At 38.2% G+C, this 25,068-nt stretch overlaps 1 protein-coding gene across 2 annotated transcripts; it reads left to right on the top strand.

The window, feature by feature from the left end:
- The first annotated feature begins 1,251 nt into the window (after positions 1-1,251).
- MYNN (myoneurin) lies at positions 1,252-24,680 on the top strand. 2 transcript variants are annotated; one of them, XM_049867281.1, is made up of 8 exons: positions 1,252-1,937; positions 2,797-3,093; positions 10,392-11,185; positions 12,038-12,197; positions 14,050-14,228; positions 15,649-15,732; positions 16,763-16,849; positions 18,718-24,680. In XM_049867281.1, exons 1-8 carry the CDS (start codon positions 1,807-1,809, stop codon positions 18,978-18,980), a joined length of 1,995 nt encoding a protein of 664 aa, XP_049723238.1. In that variant the 5' UTR covers positions 1,252-1,806; the 3' UTR covers positions 18,981-24,680. The 2 variants fall into 2 exon arrangements, with proteins under 2 accessions (XP_049723238.1, XP_049723239.1); XM_049867282.1 differs by lacking the exon at positions 15,649-15,732 and having other exon boundaries at positions 18,718-21,020.
- Positions 24,681-25,068: the final 388 nt, after the last annotated feature.

Genomic DNA, 25,068 nt, shown 5'->3' with positions numbered 1-25,068 from the left:
TGAACTTTCACTTTGGGTTTTGTTTTATTCGGTCACCATATTTTTTATTGAACGCTTGCCCCGTGAAAGAAGCGTCCCAGATTTAAAAAAAAAAAAAAAATTCACTGCACAATCTGATACTGGAAAAATAGTGTACAATCTAGAAGGGAAAATCTAACAATGTAAAAAAAAGTGTTAGCTCTGCTGCCTCTTGATCAATCTTTGTAAATAGTTCATCAGCTTTGCCCATCGAGACCATGTTTTATTCTTTTTCTAAAAATTCAGCGTCACGCTTGACACCAAGAAAAAAAAGGAAAACCAGTTGTCAGTGGATTCAACTCATGGGAACACAATGTGCATCAGAGAATAACTGCGCTCCATAGCTACCGATGGCTGCTTTTTTGGAAGTAGATTGCCAGGCCTTTCTTCAATGCATCTCTGTGTTGATTTGGCCCAGCGACCTTTCACTAACAGCCTAGTGCATTAACCGTTTGACCACCCAGGGACTCCTGGTGCCTAGTAAACCCTAAAACTCAAACTCATTGCTTCCAGTGTATTCCAACTCACAGGAACCTTATAGGACAGAGTGGAACCGCCCCATGGGGTTTCCAAGGAGCAGCTGGTGGATTCGAAATGCTGACCTTCTGGTTAGCTCAACCACTGCACCACCCTAAAAAAAAAAAAAAAGCACCTAGTAAAAAAAGACAGCTGTAAATATATCTGAATTAATAAATACCAAAAAGGATTCCCCCACCACCACACACAAAAGTGGAGTCAGAAAGAAAAGCATATTCCGAGAAGAAAGATGAAGTGAAAAAACAACCAGTTTCAGATGACGGTTTTTTATTCACAGATTTGATTCTTACCGAGAAGAAAGCAATTAGAAAAAGCAAAGACTGTGGCAGCAAAAAATATGAGGAGAAAAAGACGAATAAATTCAAGCAAAGACTGTCATCTAAAATAAAGTTCCGGGTAAATTACTTCTGGTCCTGACACGTAACTTTTAAGAAGAAAAAAAAAAATGTTTAAAATGTGGTTTTCTGAGTATTATGTCCGTGGATACCAGGGATGAATCTATCCTAACATTTCAACACGACTTTTCTTAGTTCCTGCTCCTTCTGCATATTAGGGAAGTACGTAAAATCTTTTTCCTTCACTTTAGAAAATCCGAATTCGATGTAAACAACTGCCTGAAATTTTTTCTCATCCAGGCGCCGGAAAACCTTTTCCGGTATAAAACCCACCTTCCTTTAAGGTTGCGCATGCCCAGTATGCCCAACTGGTTTGCTGCGCTTTCTTGCACCTCAGACTCCTACTAGCGCCAGGTAAGAGCATCCTAGTTACTGGGCTACCGTTGGCTGCTGCAAACAAAACCTAGGGGGTCCAAAGAGCTTTCGGGTCTGTAAACGGGTAAGGGGTGATCAGTCTCAGTTCAAAAATCCCCTATGGCTGAGAGCCCAAGAGTACACAAAGCAGCTGTTTCTGCTCGCGGGGCACCCAGGAAAGAGAGGATGATGGGAGAAGACGAGCAACTACAAGCCCCAGCATGCAGCGGGCAACTCGACTCCTGGAAAGAGGCCCGCGGTACACTGGTGCCTGGCCTCGGCCCAGAACCCGGGCCGAGCGTTGAGTGCTGACTGTCGGCCGACCGGAATGCTTAGAATGAGGAGGACGGGCGGGGCGCTGCGAACGAGCCCTTAGGTTTCGTATCCGTGACGCCCCAGTTTCGTGGGGCCCTTGGCATGCGGCGGAGTGGCGTCTTTGCGACCGCCTGTGGCACCCTGCCTGGAGTCGGGCCTCCACGGTCCCACAGCCTCCTGCGTTGCCATGAAACGCCCGGGGCCGGACGTGACGCCGCCGTGGAGGAAGAAGGGAGAGGCGGAGCGCGGCACGGTGACGTTCTCCCAAGATGGCGGAGAGAGAGTGAAGAAACTGTGTTCCCCCTTGGGTTGCTATCGGTGAGTTCCATCTTCACCTCCAGCCCTCCGTCTTCGGTCTTTCCTGACTCTGGGCTGTCGCAGGGCAAGCTTCTTGGATTTCAGGGCGAAGGTGCTAACGTAAAGCTTGGGTGAGGCATCCCCGGGGATGGCTTTGGCCGTAACCTTTGCTGTGGGAATTTGCGGGAGTGGGAACTAGGCTGAGGGCAGGGCGGCAGAAGCCAGGAAGGGACCGGCTTCGGTTGTCACTTTCCGATCCCGCCTTGAGGGAAGAGGCAGCAAGGGGAGGGGGTGTGGCCTCCACTGGACGAGTGACAGAATCATTGACAACCTTTCGCCCCGCGGATTTTCCATTTCTGGGCACCGGCTTTTCGTTTTAGAACAGATGTGTGCACCAGAGAAGCTAACAGCTTTCGGTGATTTGAGAGCAATTTACAGAACCTGTATCATGTCCTTTCCCCATCTGTTTCAGTGCGCCCTTCTTAGTGGTTTGTTAATTTTCTTTTTAATATGCATATAGTACCTACTGAACTTAAAAGTTTGGGGATTCGCCTCATGCATGCATGAAGTTTTGCTGTGCTTTTTTCAGCTCACTGAAGCATTTTCAGTAGTCATTTATTGATGTATGCAAAAGGTTGTGTTAGTTGTCCACAGTGAAATGGAAAGGGAGAGAATCAGTCTCATTCTTTAAGCCTTTTTTAGTTGTATCTGTTTGATATGGGTTTTCTGTGGGGATAAAGTGAGACCTGACTTTTTTCTTGTTCTTGTTATGTCCTCTGTCTCTTTCCTCCCCCTCTCCCCCAACCAATTGCTTGGGCAAATGTTTGATGAAAACTTATGGTTACTGATTTACCTTTTTTTTTTTTTTTTTGTCTTTTAGAACAAGGGTAAAATTCCATTCTGATAACAAAATGCAGTATTCCCACCACTGTGAACACCTTTTAGAGAGACTGAACAAACAACGGGAAGCAGGCTTTCTTTGTGACTGCACTATAGTGATTGGGGAATTCCAATTTAAAGCTCATAGGAACGTACTTGCCTCCTTTAGTGAGTATTTTGGTGCAATCTACAGAAACACTTCTGAGAACAATGTCTTTCTCGATCAGACTCAGGTGAAGGCAGATGGATTTCAGAAACTGTTGGAATTCATATACACAGGAACGTTAAATCTTGACAGGTAAAGTACGTATTTTATATTTGGTAATAAAAGGTAGTGAGTAATCTTTAGAGTTACAGTAGGTTTGTATTCTATTTCTTTTTCTGAGTTCAGTCTTTAAATACGATACATGCAATTTTTCTTAAATAAATCAGTGTCACAGATTTGAAATGAACAGAAAACAGCATTTTATAAGCATGAAAAGCACGGGTGTTAATGAGGTTACAACTTTGTTTCTGATACATTTGATTTACCTACTGAAACACAGTTCATGATTTCAGTTATGTAAACTTGAAGATGAAATAGTGAATTCTAAGTTCCAGTTTCCCACTGCTTTTTGGTCTTTATATTCCTCTGGTCATTCTTTTTGTTCTCTCTTCCTTATCTCTTAAGGTGATTAGGATGGGGGAGCGTAAATGGGGAGGAAAGGAAGAACCTCTGCTCAATTAATCGTAGTCCCATTTCCAAACATAAATAGCAATGTGCAGGGTCTCTTTCTAATCTTGATTCTGGAAATTGGAGCATAAATGGCAGTTACTCCTGTTACCTCTTTAAAACTCCCTTTAAAAAAAAGTGCATAAATCAGATCTGAGGTGCTAGATGAATGCTATCACTATTCTAACAAGAAGCAGGTTCTGAGGAATCTGGTAATGCAGGCGCTGTGTCTCTTAGATAACAAGCTATTTAGATTAATTGCACTACATCTAGTTATGGGGAGAAAAGTGGAGGGAATAAAAGCAGAGAGAGATCACTCAAATTACTCTTTCCTTCTTTCTTCCATCTTTTATGAAATTGTAAACATAAGTGAAGTTTTCATAATTTTCTGCCGTAGAGAGATTATTCCAGCTGCTGTTAAGTTGATTCCATCTCATGGCAACCCCATGTATGTCAGGGTGGAACTGCTTTGTAGGTTTTGAATGCCTAATTTTTCAGAAGTAGATTGCCAGGCCTAGTTTCTTCTAAGCTGCTTCTGGGTGGACTCAAGCCTCCAACCTTTTGGTTAGTAGCAAGCGTGTTAAGCATCTGTGCCACCCAGGCACTTCAAGGAAAGGTTACGCACTTTGGAATTAGATCTTGCCCGTCAGTCCATAGCAGGATGTAACCTTTGTGGGTCTCAGTTTCCCCGTTTGTAAAAATGATATGGTAGTAACCATCTTGGTGTTACTACAAAGGTTAAATAAGAGTTTTCTTGAAGGAAGGGGAACAGTTATGGATACATACTTCCTAGACATAACCAAACACCTTGTGGGGTTAGTGTACTGGGTTTGAAGCCTTAGGACCATAGTCTCTGGAGATAACTTGGTCAGTTGGCATATCTTTGTTCAAAAAGATGTTGGTCTGCATCGTACCTTGGTGAGTAGCATCTGGGGTCTTAAGAGGTAGCGAGCAGACATCTAAGATACAACTATTGATCTGTACTAATGTGGAGCAGAAGAGTAAAAAGGAAACGAAAGACTCAGAGAAGAAACTGCTGTACAGGACTAATACCCCACATGAACCATGGCCTCATCTGTCTGGAGACCAGAACTAGATGGTGCCCAGCTACTCCTAACGACCGTTTGGACCAGAGACATGATAGATAATTTGGGACAGACTGAGAGAAGAATGTAGGACAAAGCTCAAATTGCTGAAAAAGGCAAGACTTACTGGACCATAGAGACTGGAGCGTCCCCTGAGACTGTCACCCTGAGATACCTTTTAAACTTGGAACTGAAGCCACTCTCGGAGGTCACCTTTAAACCAAATAATATATTGGCTCATAAACAGTATCACCCATGAGTGATGTGCTTCTCTAAATAATCATCTGTATGAGACCAAATGGTGGATATTTACCCTAAAGCAAAGATGAGAAGATTGAGGTAGAGGAGCAGGGAAACTAGATGAATGGAAACAGAACAACCAGAATGGAAATAATGAGAACATTGACACATTGAAAAAAACGTAACCAGTGTCACTGAATGTGTTTAGAAATTGTCAAAGTGGGCACCTAATTTGCTGTGTAAACTTTCACCAGAAACGTAATAAAATAAAGAAAAAAAAGAAAAGAATTTACTTGAAGGCCCACCTCCCAATGAACATTAAGTTCGTTCCTTTGTTTTCTTTCAACTCTTCTTTCTCCCTTGAATTTCACATTTCTTGGGGAAGATTTTGAAAAAACAAAAAGAAAAGGAAACACCTGAAGTTTTACGACCCACTGATAACTGTTATTAACATTTTGATGCCTGTTCTTGCATACTTTTCAAAATGATTTATAGAGATAGAGTAAAACCTGTGAAAGCCAGAACCTGTGTAAGGTGGAAACTTGCCAGAGAAGGAAACCTCAAAATATTTTCCACTAATTTAGAGAGCGATAGAAAAGTGGTAAGACTGCAGCCTGTGAAGGGCGGATATCTTGTGAGACCCGGAGAAACAAGGCAGGTCCATCGTGTTTTGGCTTTCATAGGTTTCACTGTATATGTATGTTCATTTTAAGCAAACGTGTACCTCCCTTTTACATTTCCGTTTACTATGGAAGTATACTTTTTTAAAAAAAAAAACTATAATCAGTCTCTCCTTAATCCTTTTTTTAAAATTGTAGTTAGGTGAAAATTTACAAAGCAAATTAGTTTCCCATCCGGTAGTTTATATACAGTGACGCTGGGTGTAATCCCTGCAGTGTGTCCGCACTCTCTGCATTACTACCTGAGTTCCCTGCGTTCCCTGCTTCCATTTGTCCAGTTTTCCTGCCCCTTCCTATGTTCTCATCTTTGTTTTTGAGCATTGTCCTTTTGGTCTCACGTAGATGATCGTTACAAAGAGCATTTTTCTCACGTTATTTTTTGTTTATAGGCCTGTTAGTTATTTGGCTGAAGGTGATCTCGGGGATGACTTCAGTTCCAAGTTGGAAGGGTGTCTAAGGGCTGTAGTCTCAGAGGTTTCTCCAGCCTCTCTCAAACCAGTAAATCCGGTCTTTTTTTAATGAATTTGAATTTTGTTCTACGTATTTTTTTCCCCAACTCTAACCAGGACTTTTTATTGTGATCCTTGTCAGAGCGATTGGCAGTGGTAGCCAGTACCATCTAGTTCTTCTGGTCTCAGGCTGGTAGAGGCTGTGGTTCCTGTGGTCCATTAGTGCTCTGGACTAATTGTTTCCTTGTTTCTTAGGTTTTCTTCACTCTCCTTTGCTCAGGACAGAAAGAGACTGGTAGTTGTATCTTAGGTGGCAGCTTAGGTTCTTAATCTTTTGAAAAGGAAACATTCGTGCTGCTTTGAAATTTTTTTAAGTTTTGGCGTAATGAAATCCTAATGTGAGTCAGTTCTGTAAGTCTATTAAAAGAACAGTGAAAGGCCATAGGTTAATCTCAAATGATTATTCAATTTACTTAGTAGTTAACTGTACAGATTTCTCTGATTTTAGAATACTAAATACAAAACAAGGTGGCTGGGTTGGCACAGATGGTAAAGCACTCAACTACTAGCTGAAAAGTTGACAGTTCAAACCCACCCAGAGGTGCTTGGAAGACAAGCCTGGTGATCTGCTTCTGAAAGGTCACAGCCTTGAAAACTGTACGGTGCAGTTCTACTCTGCGCACATGGGGTCTCTATGAGTTGGTATTCACTGGATGGCACTTAACAACGATAACAATATGTAATAACCACAAAGCCAGAGAATTTTGGTTGAACTTCAGTTTAGTGGTTTCCGTTTCTCATTTAACTATGCCAGAATAAATCTTGTTGAATTGGTTTGAACACACTGCTGAGCACCTTTCTTTGAGCCTCCATGCAGAGAATCAGTGTGAAGAAGAGTCATGTGTTTTGTTCTATCTTTTTGGTACGTGTTAGTCCTGGCCCAGCCAAAACTGTAAGAGAAGACTTATACCAAAGTAGAAAGACTATACAAGTAAATTATTAAAAAAACAGGCAGAATAGTAGAAGTGGGCTCAGGAGCCAGATTGCCTTGATCACATTTTGATTCTAACACACTATGATCTTGGCCAAATTAATATCTTTGAACCTCTGAATCTTCATTTGTATGTAAAATGGTGGTTATAATAGATTTCATAGGCATGTTCTGAGGATTGAATGAGCTAATCATGTAGAGCATTTAGCGATATGCCGGGCAATATATAATTAAATGACTTTCATGACTGTTCAAAAGATAAAAGCAGGTTTGCAAGCGCTGTGCTCGTAAACAAAAGCAGAAGATCAGGTATTGAGGTAAACAAATGCTGATTGGTTCTCTTAACTGTGACTAAGAATGCAGGCTGGTCTGTCAAATAGTTGAATGATTTTTACAAATTACTGTTTCAGTACTGAATAATTAGAGTGTGACCTAATGCTAGTTTGTATTAGTTTTAAAGGCTACCTAATTGTCAGGGGCAGATTAGCAAATAGACAAGGTAAGCACAGTGCTTACCTTGCTTACCAGATCATCTGCACTGAACAATTTTGCATTTTTTCACCACATCAAAGATTCTGCTGCTAGGTATGGCTGGCATCTGTCTTTCTCCCAACCTCACAGCACTTTCCTGCAGAATCAAAGCCTTTTTTGAAATTTACAATCCCTGACAAGGGTGGATTACCTGGTAAGCAAGGTAAGCACAATGAAACCCACGTGAAATTGTGCACTAAGTAGGCACAAGTAAGCCTGTGTTTACCTTGCTTACTGGGTAATCCTCCCCTGCTGATTGTGTTATCTGTTTGGTGGTTCATTTTATGGAGATGAGCTGCTAACCAAAAGGTCGGTGGTTTGAACCCACCAGCCCACTCTGTGGCAGAAAGATTTGGTAGTCTGTTCCCATAAAGATTTACAACCTTAGAAACCCTCTGGGGCAGTTGTACTCTGTCCTGTAAGGTCGCTGTGAGACGGAAAGTACTCGACGGCAGTGGATTTGGAAGCACAATTATAGTTTAGGACCAAAAAATCTGTTTCAGTTAAGTATAATAAGTGGTGAAGTAAATTTGCTTGTCAACCCAGTAGTATCTGTGGGATATCGTTTTAATAGATTAAATAATAAAATCTATAAAAATGCTTAAGAGTAAATGTAATGTTTTTGGAGAATGATGCTATTACATACATGCAAAAAACATCTTTTATGAAAGATAAATTAAGATTGTATTTGGGGTATTTGTGCTATTTCTTTGCAAATAGGGAATTAACTTGATGAATCATTATTCCAAAATTACAGCCAAAGGCTGTAAAAAAATATCTTAGGTAACATTTTCTTAACTATGGGGAAGGACCCAATTTGTAGACGGATGGTGTTATGAGTTATTTGTAATATGTTTAGGAACTTGAGAAAGGCTTACCCAGAGAGTAAAATGTCCTCTAAATTGGTGATTACGTTTCCAAATTAGCCTATTAAGCCTATAAATTTATAATGAGCTGAAAAATGGTTGTGTTTATTTAAAAAAGGCACTTTGTAAAAAGCTGCTGTCATGTTAAATTATGTAAGGGAAGCATACAGTTGGCACTTGAGGAAAAGCAGATTTAATTAGATGATGATGGGGAGAAAGGGTAGATATATATAGGTTCTGTAGGATGATTTCAGGAACCTTTAGAAGTTCGTGACACTATTCATTTCCTTTCAAATTTTAGGCCATTTCTTTTTAAAATAAAGTTGTATTATGTATACTATATATTGTCAGCTGTGATTAAAAGCTTTTTCTGGCTCATACGTATAATAAAGAGGGAAAAGGAAAAAGAGATCTTTATCTTGAAGAACTAAACAGTATTTGGAGCCCTGAGGCGCAGTGGTTAAGAGCTCAGGCTGCTCACCAAAAGGTGGGCCGTTCGGATTCGCTAGCCGCTCCTTGTAAACCCTATGTCCTATAGTGTTGCACCATTGAGTCTGAATCGACCTGACGACAATGAGTTTTGGAAAAGAAGGCAAGTAGGAAGATTATTTGAGGGGGTGTGTGTGTCCCCTCAAATAATTAATGGGTTGTATTTTTTTTGTGTTTAACATAGTAGCTGCAACAGTGGGCTCAGGCATAGCAGTGATTGTGAGACTGGGGCAGGGCTGGCAGTATTTTGTTCTGTTGTACACCGGTTGCTTTGAGTTAGAACCAACTTGTCGGCACCTAACAGCAACAACAGTATTTTTTGTGTGAATACCAACTCTACTCTGATTTTATAGCTAAGGAAATTAAAGCCCCCAAAAGTGGTGACTTACCCTGATTATGCAGCTAGTAATGCCAGAACCAGTGCTAGGTTAACTAACAAACTTTTGACTACATGGTAAATTTCTGGAGGGCAGGGGCTGTTTGGTATTTCTTAATATCCTTCTCAGTACCGCACAGAGTAGCTCAGTAAATACTGACTGGAATGCTGAACAAGGTGACATGTAACTTTATCAAGCTGGGTTGAGTATTACACACACACACATACAGAAAGGTGGGAGAGTTGCTAGAGAGGGCTTACTTCTTGCCATCAAGTTGATTCCAACTTGTAGTGACACTACAGGACAGAGTAGAGCTGCCCCATAGGGTTTCCACGGAGTGCCTGGTGGATTCGAACTGTCAAACTCAGCTAGCAGCAAATGCTTAACCACTGAGCCACCAGAGCTCCAGAGAGGGCTTACTACGTTCTAAAACCTTGTTCCTCAAAATATGGTCTGTGAACCAGCAGCATCAGCATCACCAGGGAGTGTGTTAGAATTAAATGATCTCAGGCTCCACTACACACCTGCTGAGTCAGAACCTGCATTTTAACCAGATCCTGGAGTGATTCACATGCACAGTAAAATTGGGACGTGCAGCTCAAGCGCCCACAGGGGAGCAGAGAAAGGGAGTGGGAGGCCATTTTTATTAAACTCTCCTGGGTGCCAATCCAGAAATGTTGGTTGCTCTGAAGAGGTCTCGGGGTGAATGAGAGGAGGCAGTAAGTTATCAACAGCTGTTTTCATGTCCTAAGTATTTTTAAAACAACCAGAAAATATAACATTTTATTTTTCTTTAGTGGAGCCATGGTGGCATAGTGGTTAAGAGCTGCACTGCTAACCAAAATGTTGGCAGTTCAAATCCACCAGCCGTTCCTTAGAAACCCTATGGTGCAGTTCTGCTCTGTCCTAAGAGCTGCTGACGGGTTTTTTGGGTGGTGGTTGATAGGTAGGCGTGAATAGCCATCATTTTTCATCTTTTCAAGCTCTGTGAAATTGGAGGTTTTTCTTTGAATGTTATTCTGAATGAATTACTTTTGTACATTTATTCCTTGCACATTTTTTTTAGCATTTTGTTTTAGTACAGGTTTTTAAAAGACATTGAAGTATATGCACAACTGTTTGAACAACAGTTTTTCTTTGATCAGAATATTGTCATTTAGCCTTGTTTCCTTACAGTTGGAATGTTAAAGAAATTCACCAGGCTGCTGACTATCTCAAAGTGGAAGAGGTGGTCACTAAATGTAAAATAAAGATGGAAGATTTTGCTTTTATTGCTAATCCATCTTCTACAGAGATATCTAGTATTACTGGAAACATTGAGTTAAATCAACAGACTTGTCTCCTTACTCTACGAGATTATAACAATCGGGAGAAAACTGAAGGATCCACAGATTTAGTTCAGGCAAATCCTAAACCAGGAAGTTTGGGGAGGAAGTCATCTCAAACTAAAAAGAAGAAGAAGGCTTTCAACTCCCAGCAAACAGAACAGAATAAAGCACTGCAATATTCCAGTGACATTTTAGGGAATGCATCTGTTGAATTATTCCTAGATGCAAATAAGTTGTCCACACCCGTAACAGAACAAGTTGCACAAAGACATGATAATTCAGAACTTGAGTTGACATCAGTTGTGGAAAATACTTTTCCAGCACAAGATACTGTGCAGACTGTCACTGTGAAACGGAAACGTGGAAAATCCCAGCCAAACTGTGCTCTGAAAGAACACTCCATGTCTAATATAACCAGTGTCAAGAATCCTTATGAGCTGGAGAGCTCTGGGGAAGAGCTGGATCAGAGGTATTCCAAGGCCAAGCCAATGTGTAATACATGTGGGAAAGTGTTTTCAGAAGCCAGCAGCTTGAGAAGGCACATGAGAATACATAAGGGAGTCAAACCGTACGTCTGCCACTTGTGTGGGAAGGCATTTACTCAGTGTAACCAGCTGAAAACACACGTAAGAACGCATACAGGTAAGACTGGTTTGTGGAGTATGTAGTTGTTTTTAATACTGTGATTGCAATAACTTTAAAAAAAAGTATTTCATATATTTATGTTTTGTATTATAAAATGTGTATATTTTATATTTCTATCGCAAATGCTGACTGCTTGTGCCCAAAATTTGGTATATTCTTGTATTCAGAAAAATATATAGTAGGTGAGACTGTTGAAAATTTCTTTGTAGTTCTTACCAAGTATTTTAATGGCTTTTTTGGCATTTAATATTTTATTATAACAGATGAAGTCCTAATGCATAAACTCTTTATACCTTTTTCCTTCATAGTTAAAATAAGCATAAACTTGGTTCTAGTTTGCTAAGTATTTAACAGAGACAAAGATATTAAAACTAATAAAAAAAAAAAAAGCGTTAGTTCAGGCCAGTTCCGAGATTCTGTCAAGACTCCTCATCACCTGCTTCCTCAACCTTGCCAGTGCCTGAACTTGTTTATTAGAATTACACATATATGCCTTCCTCAGTCTCTACATTTGCCTTTTATTTTGCAGATACTCTGTCTCATGGTGAAGTGTGAGCACTCATTGGTACCCCTAGATTTATTATTTTTTAAGATGCAATATGTATTTTTCTTATTGATCATCTGTCACTATTATGAATTGAAGAAAACTAATTTTTTTTTTAACTCTACAGATGTTTTAGCATTAAATCTGGAAAAAGAGATCCTATTTGCTTTTACTTTTACCAGTTAACCTTTTCTGATCACCGAAACTAGTAGTATTGATGAACTCTTTGGAAAGCTTATATGGCTTAAGCAAACAGAACAGAGTATTTCCTTCTAATTCTAAATTTTATTTATTTCTTCCTTTAGGTGAGAAGCCATACAAATGTGAATTATGTGATAAAGGGTTTGCTCAGAAATGCCAGCTAGTCTTCCATAGCCGCATGCATCATGGCGAGGAAAAACCCTACAAATGTGATGTTTGCAATTTACAATTTGCAACTTCTAGCAATCTCAAGATTCATGCAAGGTAAAAAAAAAAAAAAAAGTCATTTGATCTTTTAGTTTGTCGTTCACCACCATCTTATGAATAGACTACTGGATTAGAATTCAGGACAGTAGAATTCTAATTGTGATTCCACCATAGAATATCCTTAGTATATTCAAGGAACTACAAAGAAACCATGGTGGCTGGGACGGAAGCTGGTGAGGGGTAAAGAGTCCTAGGAGATAAGATCAGAATGATGATAGGGCATCCTAGTGGTAAAAGGTTTTGTAGGTCATTTAAAGCTTTTATTCTTGAGATTGAGAGATGATATGAAATTGCTTGCATTTTAAGAGGATCGCTGTGGCTGCTGTATTAGGAAAAGACTGTAGGATTGCAAGAGTGGGAGCAGGGTGACCAGTTAGGAAGCTGTAGATAAAACCCAGGTGAGAGTGATGTTGGCTCACACCAGGGTGGTAACAGTGGAGGAAGTAAGAAGTTAGATTCTGAATATATTTTAAAGGTAGACCTGTCAGAATTTGCTGATGTATTAGATGTGGGGTAGGAAATAAAGAAAAGTCAACGGTATTTTGAGATTTTAGGATTCAGCACCTGAAAAAATGGAGTTGCTGTTAACTGAAATGGAGAAGGTTTTCAGGTAGAGCAGTTTAACAGGGAAAGGTCAGTTTTGGACATGTTAAATTTGACATGACTAGTAGACATCCAAATGGAGATGTGCAATAGATAATTAGATATCTAAGTTTAGAGTTAGGGGACTGGCTTGAGCTGAAGATACAAATGTAGGAGGCATTGGCATTTAAATGGTGCTTAAAGCCATACCATTGAATAAGGTCACAAAGAGAGTGAATGTAGCTAGAAAAGAGATCAGAAAACTGAGTCCTGAGTCACTCTAAGTTCCAGGAGGTAGGAAAGAAACAGCAGAGACCACTAGGAAGGAATAGCCATTATAGGAAGAAAACCAGGAAAGTGGGCTGTCCTGGAATTCAGGTGAAAGAAATGATTCCAGAAAGGAATGACCAACCATGTCAAATTCTGCCTATAGGGAGGTGAGGACTGAGAACTGATTAGTGAAGTGGGAGGTCAGCAGTGCTCTTGACCAAAGCAGCATTAGTAGAGGCTAGTAGAGAAGAGGTTAGTAGAGAAGAAATGGAAGTAGAACATTTGGAGACTCAAGGAATTTTTGGTAAAGGGGAGCAGAGAAATCGAAAAGCAAACAGGGTTGGTTGGTTTTTTTTTTTTTTAAAGAAGGGAAAAATATCAGTATTATTTGTACGCTGTGATCCAGTGTGGTAGGAAAAATGGGACACTGTAGGACAGGGGAAATGCAAGAGTGGTATCATTGAGTAGGCGAGGGGGGGGATAGGCTGTCTAGTGTACAAGTGGAAGTAGTTCGTTTCAGATAAACGGTTACTGTCATAGTTAACAAGAGAAAGCAAACTATATAGGTACAGATCCTAGTAGGTAGATAGTTGAGATGGTGGAAATTTTCTTCTGATTGCTTAAATTTTTCCGGGTGAAGTAGGAAGCAAGAACATCAGCTGAGAGTGAATGCTCGAGGTTGGAGGAAAGCTTCAAAGAGTGGACGGTGAACGGACTAGCGAAAATAATTGCTGGGGAGTATTAGAGGCCAAGCTGACAATCATGGAAAGATGATGGCGAAACTTTTGGAACTGCTCTCAAAACTAATGTTTTGATAATAACCAGAGCATTTATTTTGGCAGTGTTTACACTGAAACAACTGTCAATTTTAAATATATATTCTTAATGTGTTAAGAGGAAGTAAAATACTGTATAAGAAACTGTACTAAAAAGACCATTTGCAGAGATAGATCCCCAAAGTTTTCTGCTTACCAGCCTATAACTTTGTTTACTGTAGGAAGCATAGTGGAGAGAAGCCATATGTCTGTGATAGGTGTGGACAGAGATTTGCCCAGGCCAGCACCTTGACCTATCATGTTCGTAGGCATACTGGAGAAAAGCCTTATGTGTGCGATACCTGTGGGAAGGCATTTGCTGTCTCTAGTTCTCTTATCACTCATTCTCGAAAACATACAGGTAAGATTTTGACACCGCTTAAAAGAAGGCAAGGTGTTGTACATAAAAGGAAGTAAATTAGGTCTTTACAGAAAGTGGGTTGTTGACTTTGTAGTTAGATATCTGTTTATACCTCTATAGGCTTTTTAACTTGATTTTCGTATAAATATTAGATATAAAATGACTTATTTTCTAGAGTAATATAAGGTGGGTGAATTTTCTTATCATGCAACTTATACACATTAAAATTTTGACAACATATAAACTTGAGTTGAGACGTGTTTACGACCTTAGCAAGGTTCCTTAGTCTCTTCAAGCTTCATTTCTTTTGAATAAAATTATGGAGTAGCTAGGGGGTGAGGGTGGGTTTGGGCAAAACGTTGATTTTATAACCTCTTAGGACCTACACAGACATACCAAGATTTGAAAATTAAATATTACAGACAAAGACATCAAATGCAGACTATGAGTTTTGAAGCGGACTTTATTGTTCAAAGATTTTCATTTTTTGTAGGATACGTTTTTTAATGGGATCTTTCCTCAGTGCTTTTATTTCCCTTTTATAGTATAGTATATAGCAAAAACTAAAATATGGGTTAATGCATGTACTTTTTTTTTTAATCATATAAAAGTCAGTCTCCTTGCCTAACCCATCTCTGCTAGAAGGGACATCTGCAGAAGTGAAGATTTATTATATAAAAGCTTCAGGTTACATGAACAGTGTAATATAATTACTAATATTTAAGTGGGATTACTGAAAATACCTCGAAAATACAATATAAAGAGGTTTTAATTTAAATACAGCCATGTGCTGCATAACGTCCATTTGGGCAATGTCTGACAGCATATATGTTCATGGTTCAGTCTGCCACCCTCTGGGGGGTGCCCACAGTCTGACTTGGCAGCAAGCCCACCCTGCCCTGCTGCCCCTACCCTCAGGAACAGGTGCCCCTGCTGCTGGGAGGAGTAGGGCCCAATTCTGTTCCTGAGTACCCAAGGTCGGCAGGTATCATGGGATCTGGCCTGGGCAGGGCACTGGGTCACCAAGGTTGCTCCCCTGCTGCCCTGTCCAGTGCCCAGACCCTCCCTGCCATGACTTTCACGAGGCTGCAGGGCCCCGTGCTGAGTAGGACCTGACCACCTTACTGAGCGCTCACCCAGGGCATCCGCAGCAGGAGCTCTCTGGGCCATGCGTCACACAGCAGCCCTTGAACCCCACAGGCCCAGATGTTCACACAGCAGCCCTTGAACCCCACAGGCCCAGATGTTCACACAACATCCCAATCACAGGATCCTATCAACATCCTGTTTAACAGGACGTACCATGGACGTTAAGCGACATATGACTGTTATATTTTAGAAGAACAGTTTAGTTATTTGTAATTAATAAATATTATATTCGTATAGTACACCACTTCGCTATCTTTTATTTTCCATCTAGGTGAAAAACCATACATATGTGGTATTTGTGGGAAAAGTTTTATTTCCTCAGGAGAGCTCAACAAACACTTTCGATCCCATACAGGTCTGTGTTTAGGGAGAACGTATTATTTTTTGTTCTCTCTAATTTCTTTTTATGTAAACCTTGACTTTTAAACCATTATGCACTATGTGATATCTAGTTATACTCTACAGTAGCAATATTTTAATGTATAAATATCAACTTTTTATTTGGTTATTTCATTTTTTTTTTTTAGTTGCTTGGAGTGTGAATTAAGTTTAGTCATTAGTTATGTAGATCTCTGAGAGATATGCTAGATACTCATTAGTTTTTAATGATTTGGATTAAAGTGCACAGATACACCAAGAAATGAAAAGGAGCGATAGTACCAAGTTAACATCAGAATTTCTTGTTAAACAGTGTTTAAGAATAAATTTTAGTATTGATGTGTTTATTGTAAAAAGTAGTCTGTAGGTAGTATAAAAAATATTGAATGTAAAAATATTTTGGAAAACGCCACTTTAAAAATGTACTGTTTTGACTTTTTAAAAAGTATTCCTTATAATTTGTATCTAGAATAGTTTGAGCACCAAGTAGAGTTTTAATAAGTAAGTTTACTGACGTCTATATTCTAAAGCTCCGTAGTTCACGGTATAAAGCATTGAATAATTCTTAATTTCAAAAGAATTTTGATTTTGTAGCATTGTATTCCATCAGTACTCTTTAAGGATTTCCTGATGTGTAAGCTATCTGAGGACAGAAACCGTAAATTTTTTTTTTAGTTGTACCTCTAGCCAGAGACTGGCATTTAGTTGGCATTCACTAAATGTTTGATAGAAATAAAAGCGTAAGTTTTTTGTTTGTTCGTTTGCAAATAAATTTCTGTTAACGAAAATGTTCGCTTTTCCCTGAATTGGGGATGCTTTTAAAGGAGTGCCTGTGTATATACGATTTTTCATTTCACTGTGTTAGAACCAAATGATAAAAATTATAATTTCAAAGCAGTATTAAGCGGTATAATAATTTTTGCTTTGTGTTCATAACATTGATATTTTTGTCTTAACTAGCAGCTTCTAAAATACTGAGATTTTAAACTTTTTAACTTGTTTTTTAGGAGAAAGACCATTTATCTGCGAATTATGTGGGAATTCTTACACAGATATTAAAAATTTAAAGAAGCACAAAACAAAAGTCCATTCTGGTAAATGCTTGTATTTTTAAAAAATTTGATGCTCTCATATTTAGAGTGTGCCATTCCTTAAACTGTTACGGTTGAAGTGTAAGTTGTAATAGTTTAAACCAGATATCTATTTTTAAAAACACATATATGAGTAAAGTAGTTTTACAGTTTGCAAAAAAGTTCACTCTAGATTTGTTTTCATAGTGAGATCCTAATAATGCATACTTAAAATATTTCCTCCTTTAAAATTTTGATTTATAATCCATTTCAGGATGAACATATATATAATAAGCAAACTATATATCATTGTTCCCCATAATAGAGTCCTTGTAACCCAGGATTTCCTGTAGTTATTGTGAAGAAAGGCTCATAATTTAACACTAGCCCAGAAATGCAAAAGAGGAGATAGGGAAAACAAGTATCCCCAAATTATTAAAATATCCATAAATGGAAAGCCCGTCTGTTGCTTAAAATCAGTCCTTGAAAGCGTTTCATTGTGCTTATCACTTTATTTTGCCACAATTAGAAACAAAACAAAAAACTGGACTCCTTTAATGTGTAAAGGTTTGTTCATAAGGATTAAGCTAGAAATATCTGGAAACTGCAGTAAGCCATTAACTCAACATTTATTAAATGCTTATGAAGTGCACATTAACTGCAGCGAATATGAAGTTGAACAAAGTAGACCTAGCTCTTAAAAGCTTACAACCTGATGTAGGAGACAAGTACAAGTAACTGTATTTGTTACAGTTTTTTCTTTATCACAAAAAGTGCTGATAAAGAAAAATATTAATTCCTTCTGAGGGTAGGTATTAGAAAAGGTTAAAATTAGAGGGACTGTGCAGGATGATTCAAGAGCTGGCAGTGGGAGAAGGAGGGTATGTTCTAGGCAGAAAGAACCTTGTGAAGAGAGTCACTGGGACGAGAAAGTGCAGGCTATATTCTTGGCTGGTCAAACTGTAGGGTAGTTGGCAAGAATACACAAAATTATATGTGCAGTTTCGTCTAACTAGGATGTTGTGTGCTGTCAAGTAAATTCCAGCTCATAGTGATCCTGTAGGGCAGAGTAGAACTGCCCCCGTAGGGCTTGCAAGGCTATAATCTTTACTGAAGCAGACTGCCGCATCTTTGTCTCACAGAGCGGCTGGTGGGTTCGAGTCACAAACCTTTTGGTTAGCAGCTGAGTGCTTATCCACTGCGTTACCAGGGCTCCTCCTGACTAGGATAGTGAGAATGAGATAACATCAACCCTTTGGAGCGACCAAAGCATGTTAAAGCTGTGGAAAATTTGATGGCAAAAAATTATAAAATTTCTTATTTCTGTCAGTGTGAAAATTACTCCCTTGTGTAGAACAGCATTTGTCTTCTCTGAAATATATGAAAATACCATACTTCTAAATTTGAACTCACAGAATAGCATAAGCTACTCAATACATTCAGTGAATGAATAGAAGAGTTATTGTGTATGTTGGTCTGTTAGGCACTTTGAAGGGGTTGGAGAAGTATAATTTGATATTAATCCTCAGAATTTAAAGTTTAGTTGAGGATTCATGTCACACCTGAGTAGAATGTTGAATAGCAACAAAAGGAATGTCACAAGGCCGGATATGATTAAATAGGTAATAAGCAGCTCACCCTGTTTCAGACTGATTAAGTCCATTTTTATAATAGAGTGAGTGCTTGAGCCTAGCCTCCTCGAGGGTCAGATTGGATTTGTGTAATAATGAGGAGGAGAAATCAGTGGAAGAGAGACAAGAGTGAAAAAGGAGTGGAGGTTGGAATGCAAATTCTGGGAATAGTAAGTTGATCAGTCTACTGCTGGAGTTGGGGGAGGGTTGTTTTGTTTTTTAAAGATAGTGTAAAATTTTTTCCCCTTTTTTCCATTTCAGGTGCAGACAAAACTCTGGATTCCAGTGTAGAGGGTCATACCTTGAGTGAACAAGATTCCATACAGAAAAGTCCTTTTTCAGAAACTGTGGATGTGAAGCCTTCTGACGTGACTTTACCCCTAGCTCTTCCCCTTGGGACTGAGGACCACCACTTGCTTCTGCCTGTCACAGAGAATCAGTCTCCGACGTCAGATACGCTGTTGAGGTCAGCTGTCAATGGTTACTCAGAACCACAGTTGATATTTTTACAGCAGTTATACTGACTTTGTGAGGAATATGGAATTGCTAAGACATCTCTGATAGTAAATATAAACATCTCTAATTAGGTGAATATATTGAGATTAAATTACCATTCTTTTGATTTGTGACCATTATTTTTCATTCACTGAAGTAAAAGCACCTGATGCCGCATCATTACTGTGCAATGTTTGTTTTGATTTTGGGCTTTTATGTCTAGACTATACTTATAGATTTTTTAGAAAAGAATTATGCTACAGTAGCACTCTTTTGGGTAGATAAGTTTTATTTTCTCTTAAAGCTGCCTTGAGCCCATTTTATTTTGCATTTTAGAATTGCCGTTCATTTACTGAAGTAAAATCCATTAGTTTATATGATTCAGTTTTTTTTTTTTTAATTGTGTTAAAAACATTTGCCATGTCAACATTTTTACAGGTACAGTTCAGTGACACTGATAACATTCATTGTGCTGTGCTGTTCCCAGATTTTTTTATCACCCATAACAGAAGCTCAGTGCTCCTTAAATGATTCAGTTTTGACCTGTGGGGGTTTTGTTCTTTACTTCCCCTCAGAATTTAAGCAAAATCCATGGTAATACCAGCCCAAGAGTGTTGCTGTTTATAACCGCCATAGGCCGGTACATAAATTATGGAGGGATGGGGGATAAAATTTCTTAATTTCTGCCTAAGGAAACTTAGGTACTAATAAGAATTGTGCTTTTTCTCAATTAATATATTTCGTTGGAGGTAACTATTCTAATAAAACAAATATTTCTCTTAAAAGCTAGAAAATAATATATATGTTTTTGTTCATTTAAAACTCAGTATTCTGGAGAAAACCAGTAATAGTATTTTTGGTTTGAGTTAATTGAGGCTACGTTTTTAAAATGAATTTTAAGTAGGTATTTGGTGTTTTTATGTTGTCAAAGGATAGTTACAAAATTTGATTCAATTTGTTTTATGTTTTAATAGGTTTCTAAATTGCTGGAGGTCAGGAGACCATACTGGGTTTTGAAAATTTTGATAAGCATCTCTTATGCCTATTATGCACTTTTAAAAATAAATATTAAATTCTAAATTTTCTAAACATAAACTTAACGCATACTATAAATCACTTGGTTTCTGTATTTGATACATTATATTACATAAAGAGTAAGAAGCTAGCTTCAATTATAAGTAAACATTTTGGACTATCAGAAGGCCAATTTATTTTATATTTGAGTTTTCTATAAGCTTTGGATTTTAAAATTTTATAAATTAAACAATATTTGATCGTTGTTATAGTTTCGCAGTGGTCCTTTTCCTTCCTAATGAATGTAGAAAATGCTGTATTATTGTGATATTTACTGCCGCTCTTCCCCATCCCCCTTTTCCCATGTATTGGTTTATTTCATTACCTGTTCTTTGTGCGTTAAATTATCAGTTCCACACAGTTTTCCTATACCGCTGATCAAATACCATGGCCACATTATTCCTGCCATACATTAGTTGTGGCTTCTTTTCTGGTTTATTACATCTGTAATAAAGTTAATGTATTTTCTATTGGTACTTTAATTGTAATTTTCTCTGTTTGGGATCCAAGTCATAGGAACCAATTAGAGGATATAATAAAACCACTTAATTCTTGTAAACTGTAGAGATCTTTACCATTTCACAGTACATTCAGTATTTTCACAATAACTGGCCACCAGTGAGACTGACTTAATTGAATGACTTTAAAATACTGCCTTTGTGTGATGCACATCAAACTTACTAATTAATTATTTATCTAAGAAATCTAATTCTATGTGTTTATTAACCCAGTATACTGGGTTTTAGTGTAAAATCTGTAAAGTTAAAAATGCTCAACTAATTGATTCTGGCTTAAATTCAGTAGGAGTTTATTGAAATACGAAGAAATTAAAGAAAATTGAAAGACTTTGCCTCTTTAAGAAATGTACTGCAATGGAGACGTTATGTTTAATTCTCATCTTCACTAATCAGAGCATCTAAGGAACAAATTTTCTTTTTAAAAACTGCTGCAGTGATGTTGAGGATGATATTCACCAAATTTGCTCAAATATAGTGGTAATTAACATTTTGCCTTTGTGTAGATTAGCCTTCAAATTTGTAATTATTACTACTTTATATTTTTACTTGATATTACTTGTTTGGAGTGGCAAAGGTTGGTTTACTATGCTTTTCTTCACCACGTTACCTGCTTCTTAACTAAAATAATTTTCTTTTAAATTGACATGGTATGAGTCGTCATTACCATCTGCTATTTCGGAATGACATGTAAAGAAAGTTTGAAGGCTAAGTGTCCCTTAGCATTCTTCTCATCATGCTATGCTCCTCTTTACCATAACATGCATATATATTTAGTTGTACACTTGGTATTATTCCAAGGAGCCCTGGTGGCACAGTGGTTAAGCGCTTGGGTGCTAACTGAAAGACTGTCAGTTAAAATCCACCAGCTGTTCTGTGGGAGAAAAGACCTGACAATCTGCTTCTGTAAAGATTTCAGCCTAGGAAACACTACTGGACAGTTCTTCTACTCCGTCCTATAGGGTTGCCATTAGTCGGAATTGATTCAACGGCCCACGACAACGGCAAGGGTATTATTCTAATGCTTGTGATTAACATTTTAGTTCATCTTTTGATAAATACATTTATTACAATGCTGTGTTTTGGAAAAGGCATATTCTTAATCATTTAAGTATTACAAAGTTGGTTGAAGTCTTTAGATTGTTGAAGTTTATTTTATTTTATTTTTTTGTTGAGAATATACACAGTAAAACATAGCAATAGTTTCTGCATGTACAGTTTAGTGACACTGATTACATTCTTCGAGTTGTGCATCCATTCTCACTCAGTTCCTAAGTTGTTCTTTCCTCATTAACGTAAACTCACCTCCCTGAGGTTCCTGTCCAGCCTTTCAAGTTGCTGATACCAATTTGATCCCATATAGGTAGTTCTTAAAAGAGCATAATGCTCAAGGCAGGCCTTTTTTACTAGTTAAGGTAAACTATTGTTTGGTTTTAAGATGGCTTCAGGGGATATTTTTGGTTTAAGCTTTAGAGACTGTCTTAGGCCAGTAGTTTCAAGGGTTCATCACCCTCCATGGCTCCAGAAAGTCTAAAGTCCGTGTACTTTCCCTCTTTCGACCAAGATTCTTTTGTGGAATCTGCTCAAAATATTTAGTAGTGGTAGCTGGGCACCATCCAGTTCCTCTGGTCTCATGGCAAAGGAGACAGTTGTTCACAGAGGCAGTTAGCCACACATTCCATATCCTCCTAGTCTCCTTCCTCTGTTGCTCCAGGTGAGTAGAAACCTATTGTGCCCTTGGATGGCTGCTAGTAAGCTTTTAAGACCACATCACTACACAACGAACTAGGAGGTAGAGCAGAAGCACTGAACATGTTATTAGGCCAATTAACTGGGATGTCCCATGAAACCATGACCCTGAACTCCAAACCAAGGAACCAAATTCCTTGAGGTGTTTGGTTGTACATAAACAGGTTCAGCAGCTACTCGGGTTTTTTTTGGTCATAAGTATATCACACAACTTTTGCCAATTCAACTTTTTACAGGTGTATAACTTACAGTAATTATAATAATAGATTGTGCAGCCCTACCCTTAATGCAATTTTTCCATCAGCTTTAATCCTTGTTTTCCACCTCCCTCCCACCTCTGGTAACCACTAATAAACTTTGGTCCCTATATATTTGCCTTTAGGTCATACAATATTTGTCCTTCTGTGATTGGCTTATTTTCTTCAGCGTAATGCCTTCAGGCTCCATCCATACTGTAGCATGTGTCAAGACTTCATTTCTCCTACTGGCTGAGTAGTATTCCTGTTGTGTGTACGTACTACCTTTTGTTTATCCATTCATCTGTTGATGGGCATTTAGGGTGTTTCTACTCTTTGACTCTTGTGAATAATGCTGCAGTGAACATCGGTGTGCAAGTCTCTCTTTAAGTCTCAGCTTTCAAGTCTTTTGGGTATATACCTAGGAGTGGAATTGCTGGGTTATATGGTAGTTCTATTTTTAGTTTTCTGAAGAACCACCACATTGTTTTCTACAACAGTTATACACAATTTTGCATTCCCACCAATGGATAAGATTTCAGTTACCCCACATCCTTGCCAACATTTATTTTTGTTTTTTAATCTTAGCCATCTTAGTGGGAGTGAATTGGTACCTCAGTTTGATCTGCATCTCTGGTAGCTAATGACGCTGAGCATCTTTTCGTGTGTTTGGTGGCCATTTGAATGTGCTCTTTGGTTAATGTCTATTCAAGTCCTTGTCCTTTTTATGATTGGGTTATTTGTCTTTTTGTTGTTAAGTTCTTGAAGTTTTATATGTTTTTTGGTTATTAGATACTTGTCGGATATATATGGTTTCCGAAGATATTCTCCCTGTCAGTAGCTTGTCTTTTCCCTTTTTTGGTAAAGTCTTTCTGATGAACAAAAGTTTTTAATTTTTATGAGGTCCTATTTATTTGTCTTTGCTTTTATTATATTAGATAAACCATTGTTGAAAGCTAGGCTTGACAACGTTGCCCCTGCTTGTTCTTCTAAGAATTTTATGGTTTTAGTTTGCACATTTAGGTCCTTAATGCATTTTGAATTTGTTTTTGTGTATGGCATGAGGCATGGATCCTGTTTCATTTTTCTGCATGTGGAAATCCAGTTTTCCCAGCACCCTTTATTGAAGAGACTCTTCTTTCCCCGTTAAATGGATTTAGGACCCCTGTCAAAAATCAGTTGACCATAGATGTGTGGGTTTATTTCTGGACTCTCAGTTCTATTCCATTGGTCCGTGTGTCTGTCGTAACACCAGTACGAAGTTACTTTGATTACTGTAGCTGTATAGTATGTTTTAAAATCAGAAAGTGAGAGTCCTACTTTGTTCTTCTCTTTCAACATTGTTTTAGTTATTCACGGCCTCTTATTCTGTATAAAGTTGAGGATTGTTTTTTCTTTAAGAAGGATATTGGAATTTTTGATCAGGATTGCATTGAACCTATGGATTGCTTTGGGTAGTATTGACATCTTAAAGTATTAAGTCCTTCAATCCCTGAATGTGGAACATCTTTCCATTTATTTAAGCCTTCTTTAATTTTTTTCAACAGTGTTTTATAGTTTTCATTGTATAAGTCTCTCACATCCCTGATTAGATTTATCCCTAGGTGTCTTGTTCTCTTGGAGCCTTGGTGGTGCAGTGGTTAAGAGCTTGGCTCCTAACTGAAAGGTTGACAGTTCAGATCCACCAGCTGCTCCTTGGAAACCCTATGGGGCAGTTCTACTTTGTCCTATAGGGTTGCTGTGAGTTGGAATCAACTCGGCAACAGTTTTGATTTGGTTTTATTTTGTTCTCTTAGATGTTATTGTAAATGGAATTGGTTGCCTAATTTCCCTTTCAGATTTCTCATTTCTGATGTGTAGACATCCAACTGATTTTTGTTTGTTGACCTTGTAACCCTGCAACTTTGTTAAATTTCTCTGTTAGCTCTAGAAGCTTTCTTGTGGACTCTTTGGAATTTTTTATATATAGGATCATATCATCCACAAATAGAGATACTTCTTCTTTTCCAATCCTGATACCTTTTATTTATTTTTCTTGTCTTATTACTCTGGCTAGGACTTCTAATACAATATTGAAAAGAAGTGATGAGAATAGGAACCCTTGTTCCTGATTTCAAGTGGAAAACTCTCAGTCTTTCCTCATTAAGTATACTGTTGGCTGTTGGCTTTATGTATATGCCCTGAATCACATTAAGGAATTTTCTTCTATTTCAGTCCTCTTTAGGGTTTTCATCAAGAAAGGATGTTAGCTTTTATCAAATGCTTTTTCTGCATCCATAGAGATGATCATGTGGTTCTTTTCTTATGTTCTATTGATGCAGTTTATTACATTGATTTTGTAATGTTGAAGCATCTCTGTATTCCTGAAATAAATTCCATTTGGTCATAGTCTATGACTCTTTTAATATGCTCTCGAATTCTGTTCACTAGTATTTTGTTGAGGATTTTTGCATCTATATTCACAAGAGATACTGGCCTGTAGTTTTCTTTTTTTTGTGGTGTCTTTGGGTATTAGGGTTATGTTTGCTTCATAGAATGAATTA

Source organism: Elephas maximus, chromosome 23 (assembly GCF_024166365.1).
Source record: "Elephas maximus indicus isolate mEleMax1 chromosome 23, mEleMax1 primary haplotype, whole genome shotgun sequence".
In the NCBI taxonomy this organism is placed as follows: Eukaryota; Metazoa; Chordata; class Mammalia; order Proboscidea; family Elephantidae; genus Elephas; species Elephas maximus.
The sequence above is the reverse complement of the archived record's forward strand: the minus strand, read 5'-3'. Positions and strand labels throughout refer to the sequence as shown.

What these genes read in the sequence shown, in the direction of transcription:
- MYNN (XM_049867281.1), top strand. Translation starts at nt 1,807, where the DNA reads ATGAAACGCCCGGGGCCGGACGTGACGCCGCCGTGGAGGAAGAAGGGA. An exon ending in TCCCCCTTGGGTTGCTATCG is followed by an intron (nt 1,938 to 2,796) that starts GTGAGTTCCATC and finishes TTTGTCTTTTAG; the next exon opens with AACAAGGGTAAAATTCCATT. An exon ending in ACACGTAAGAACGCATACAG is followed by an intron (nt 11,186 to 12,037) that starts GTAAGACTGGTT and finishes TTCTTCCTTTAG; the next exon opens with GTGAGAAGCCATACAAATGT.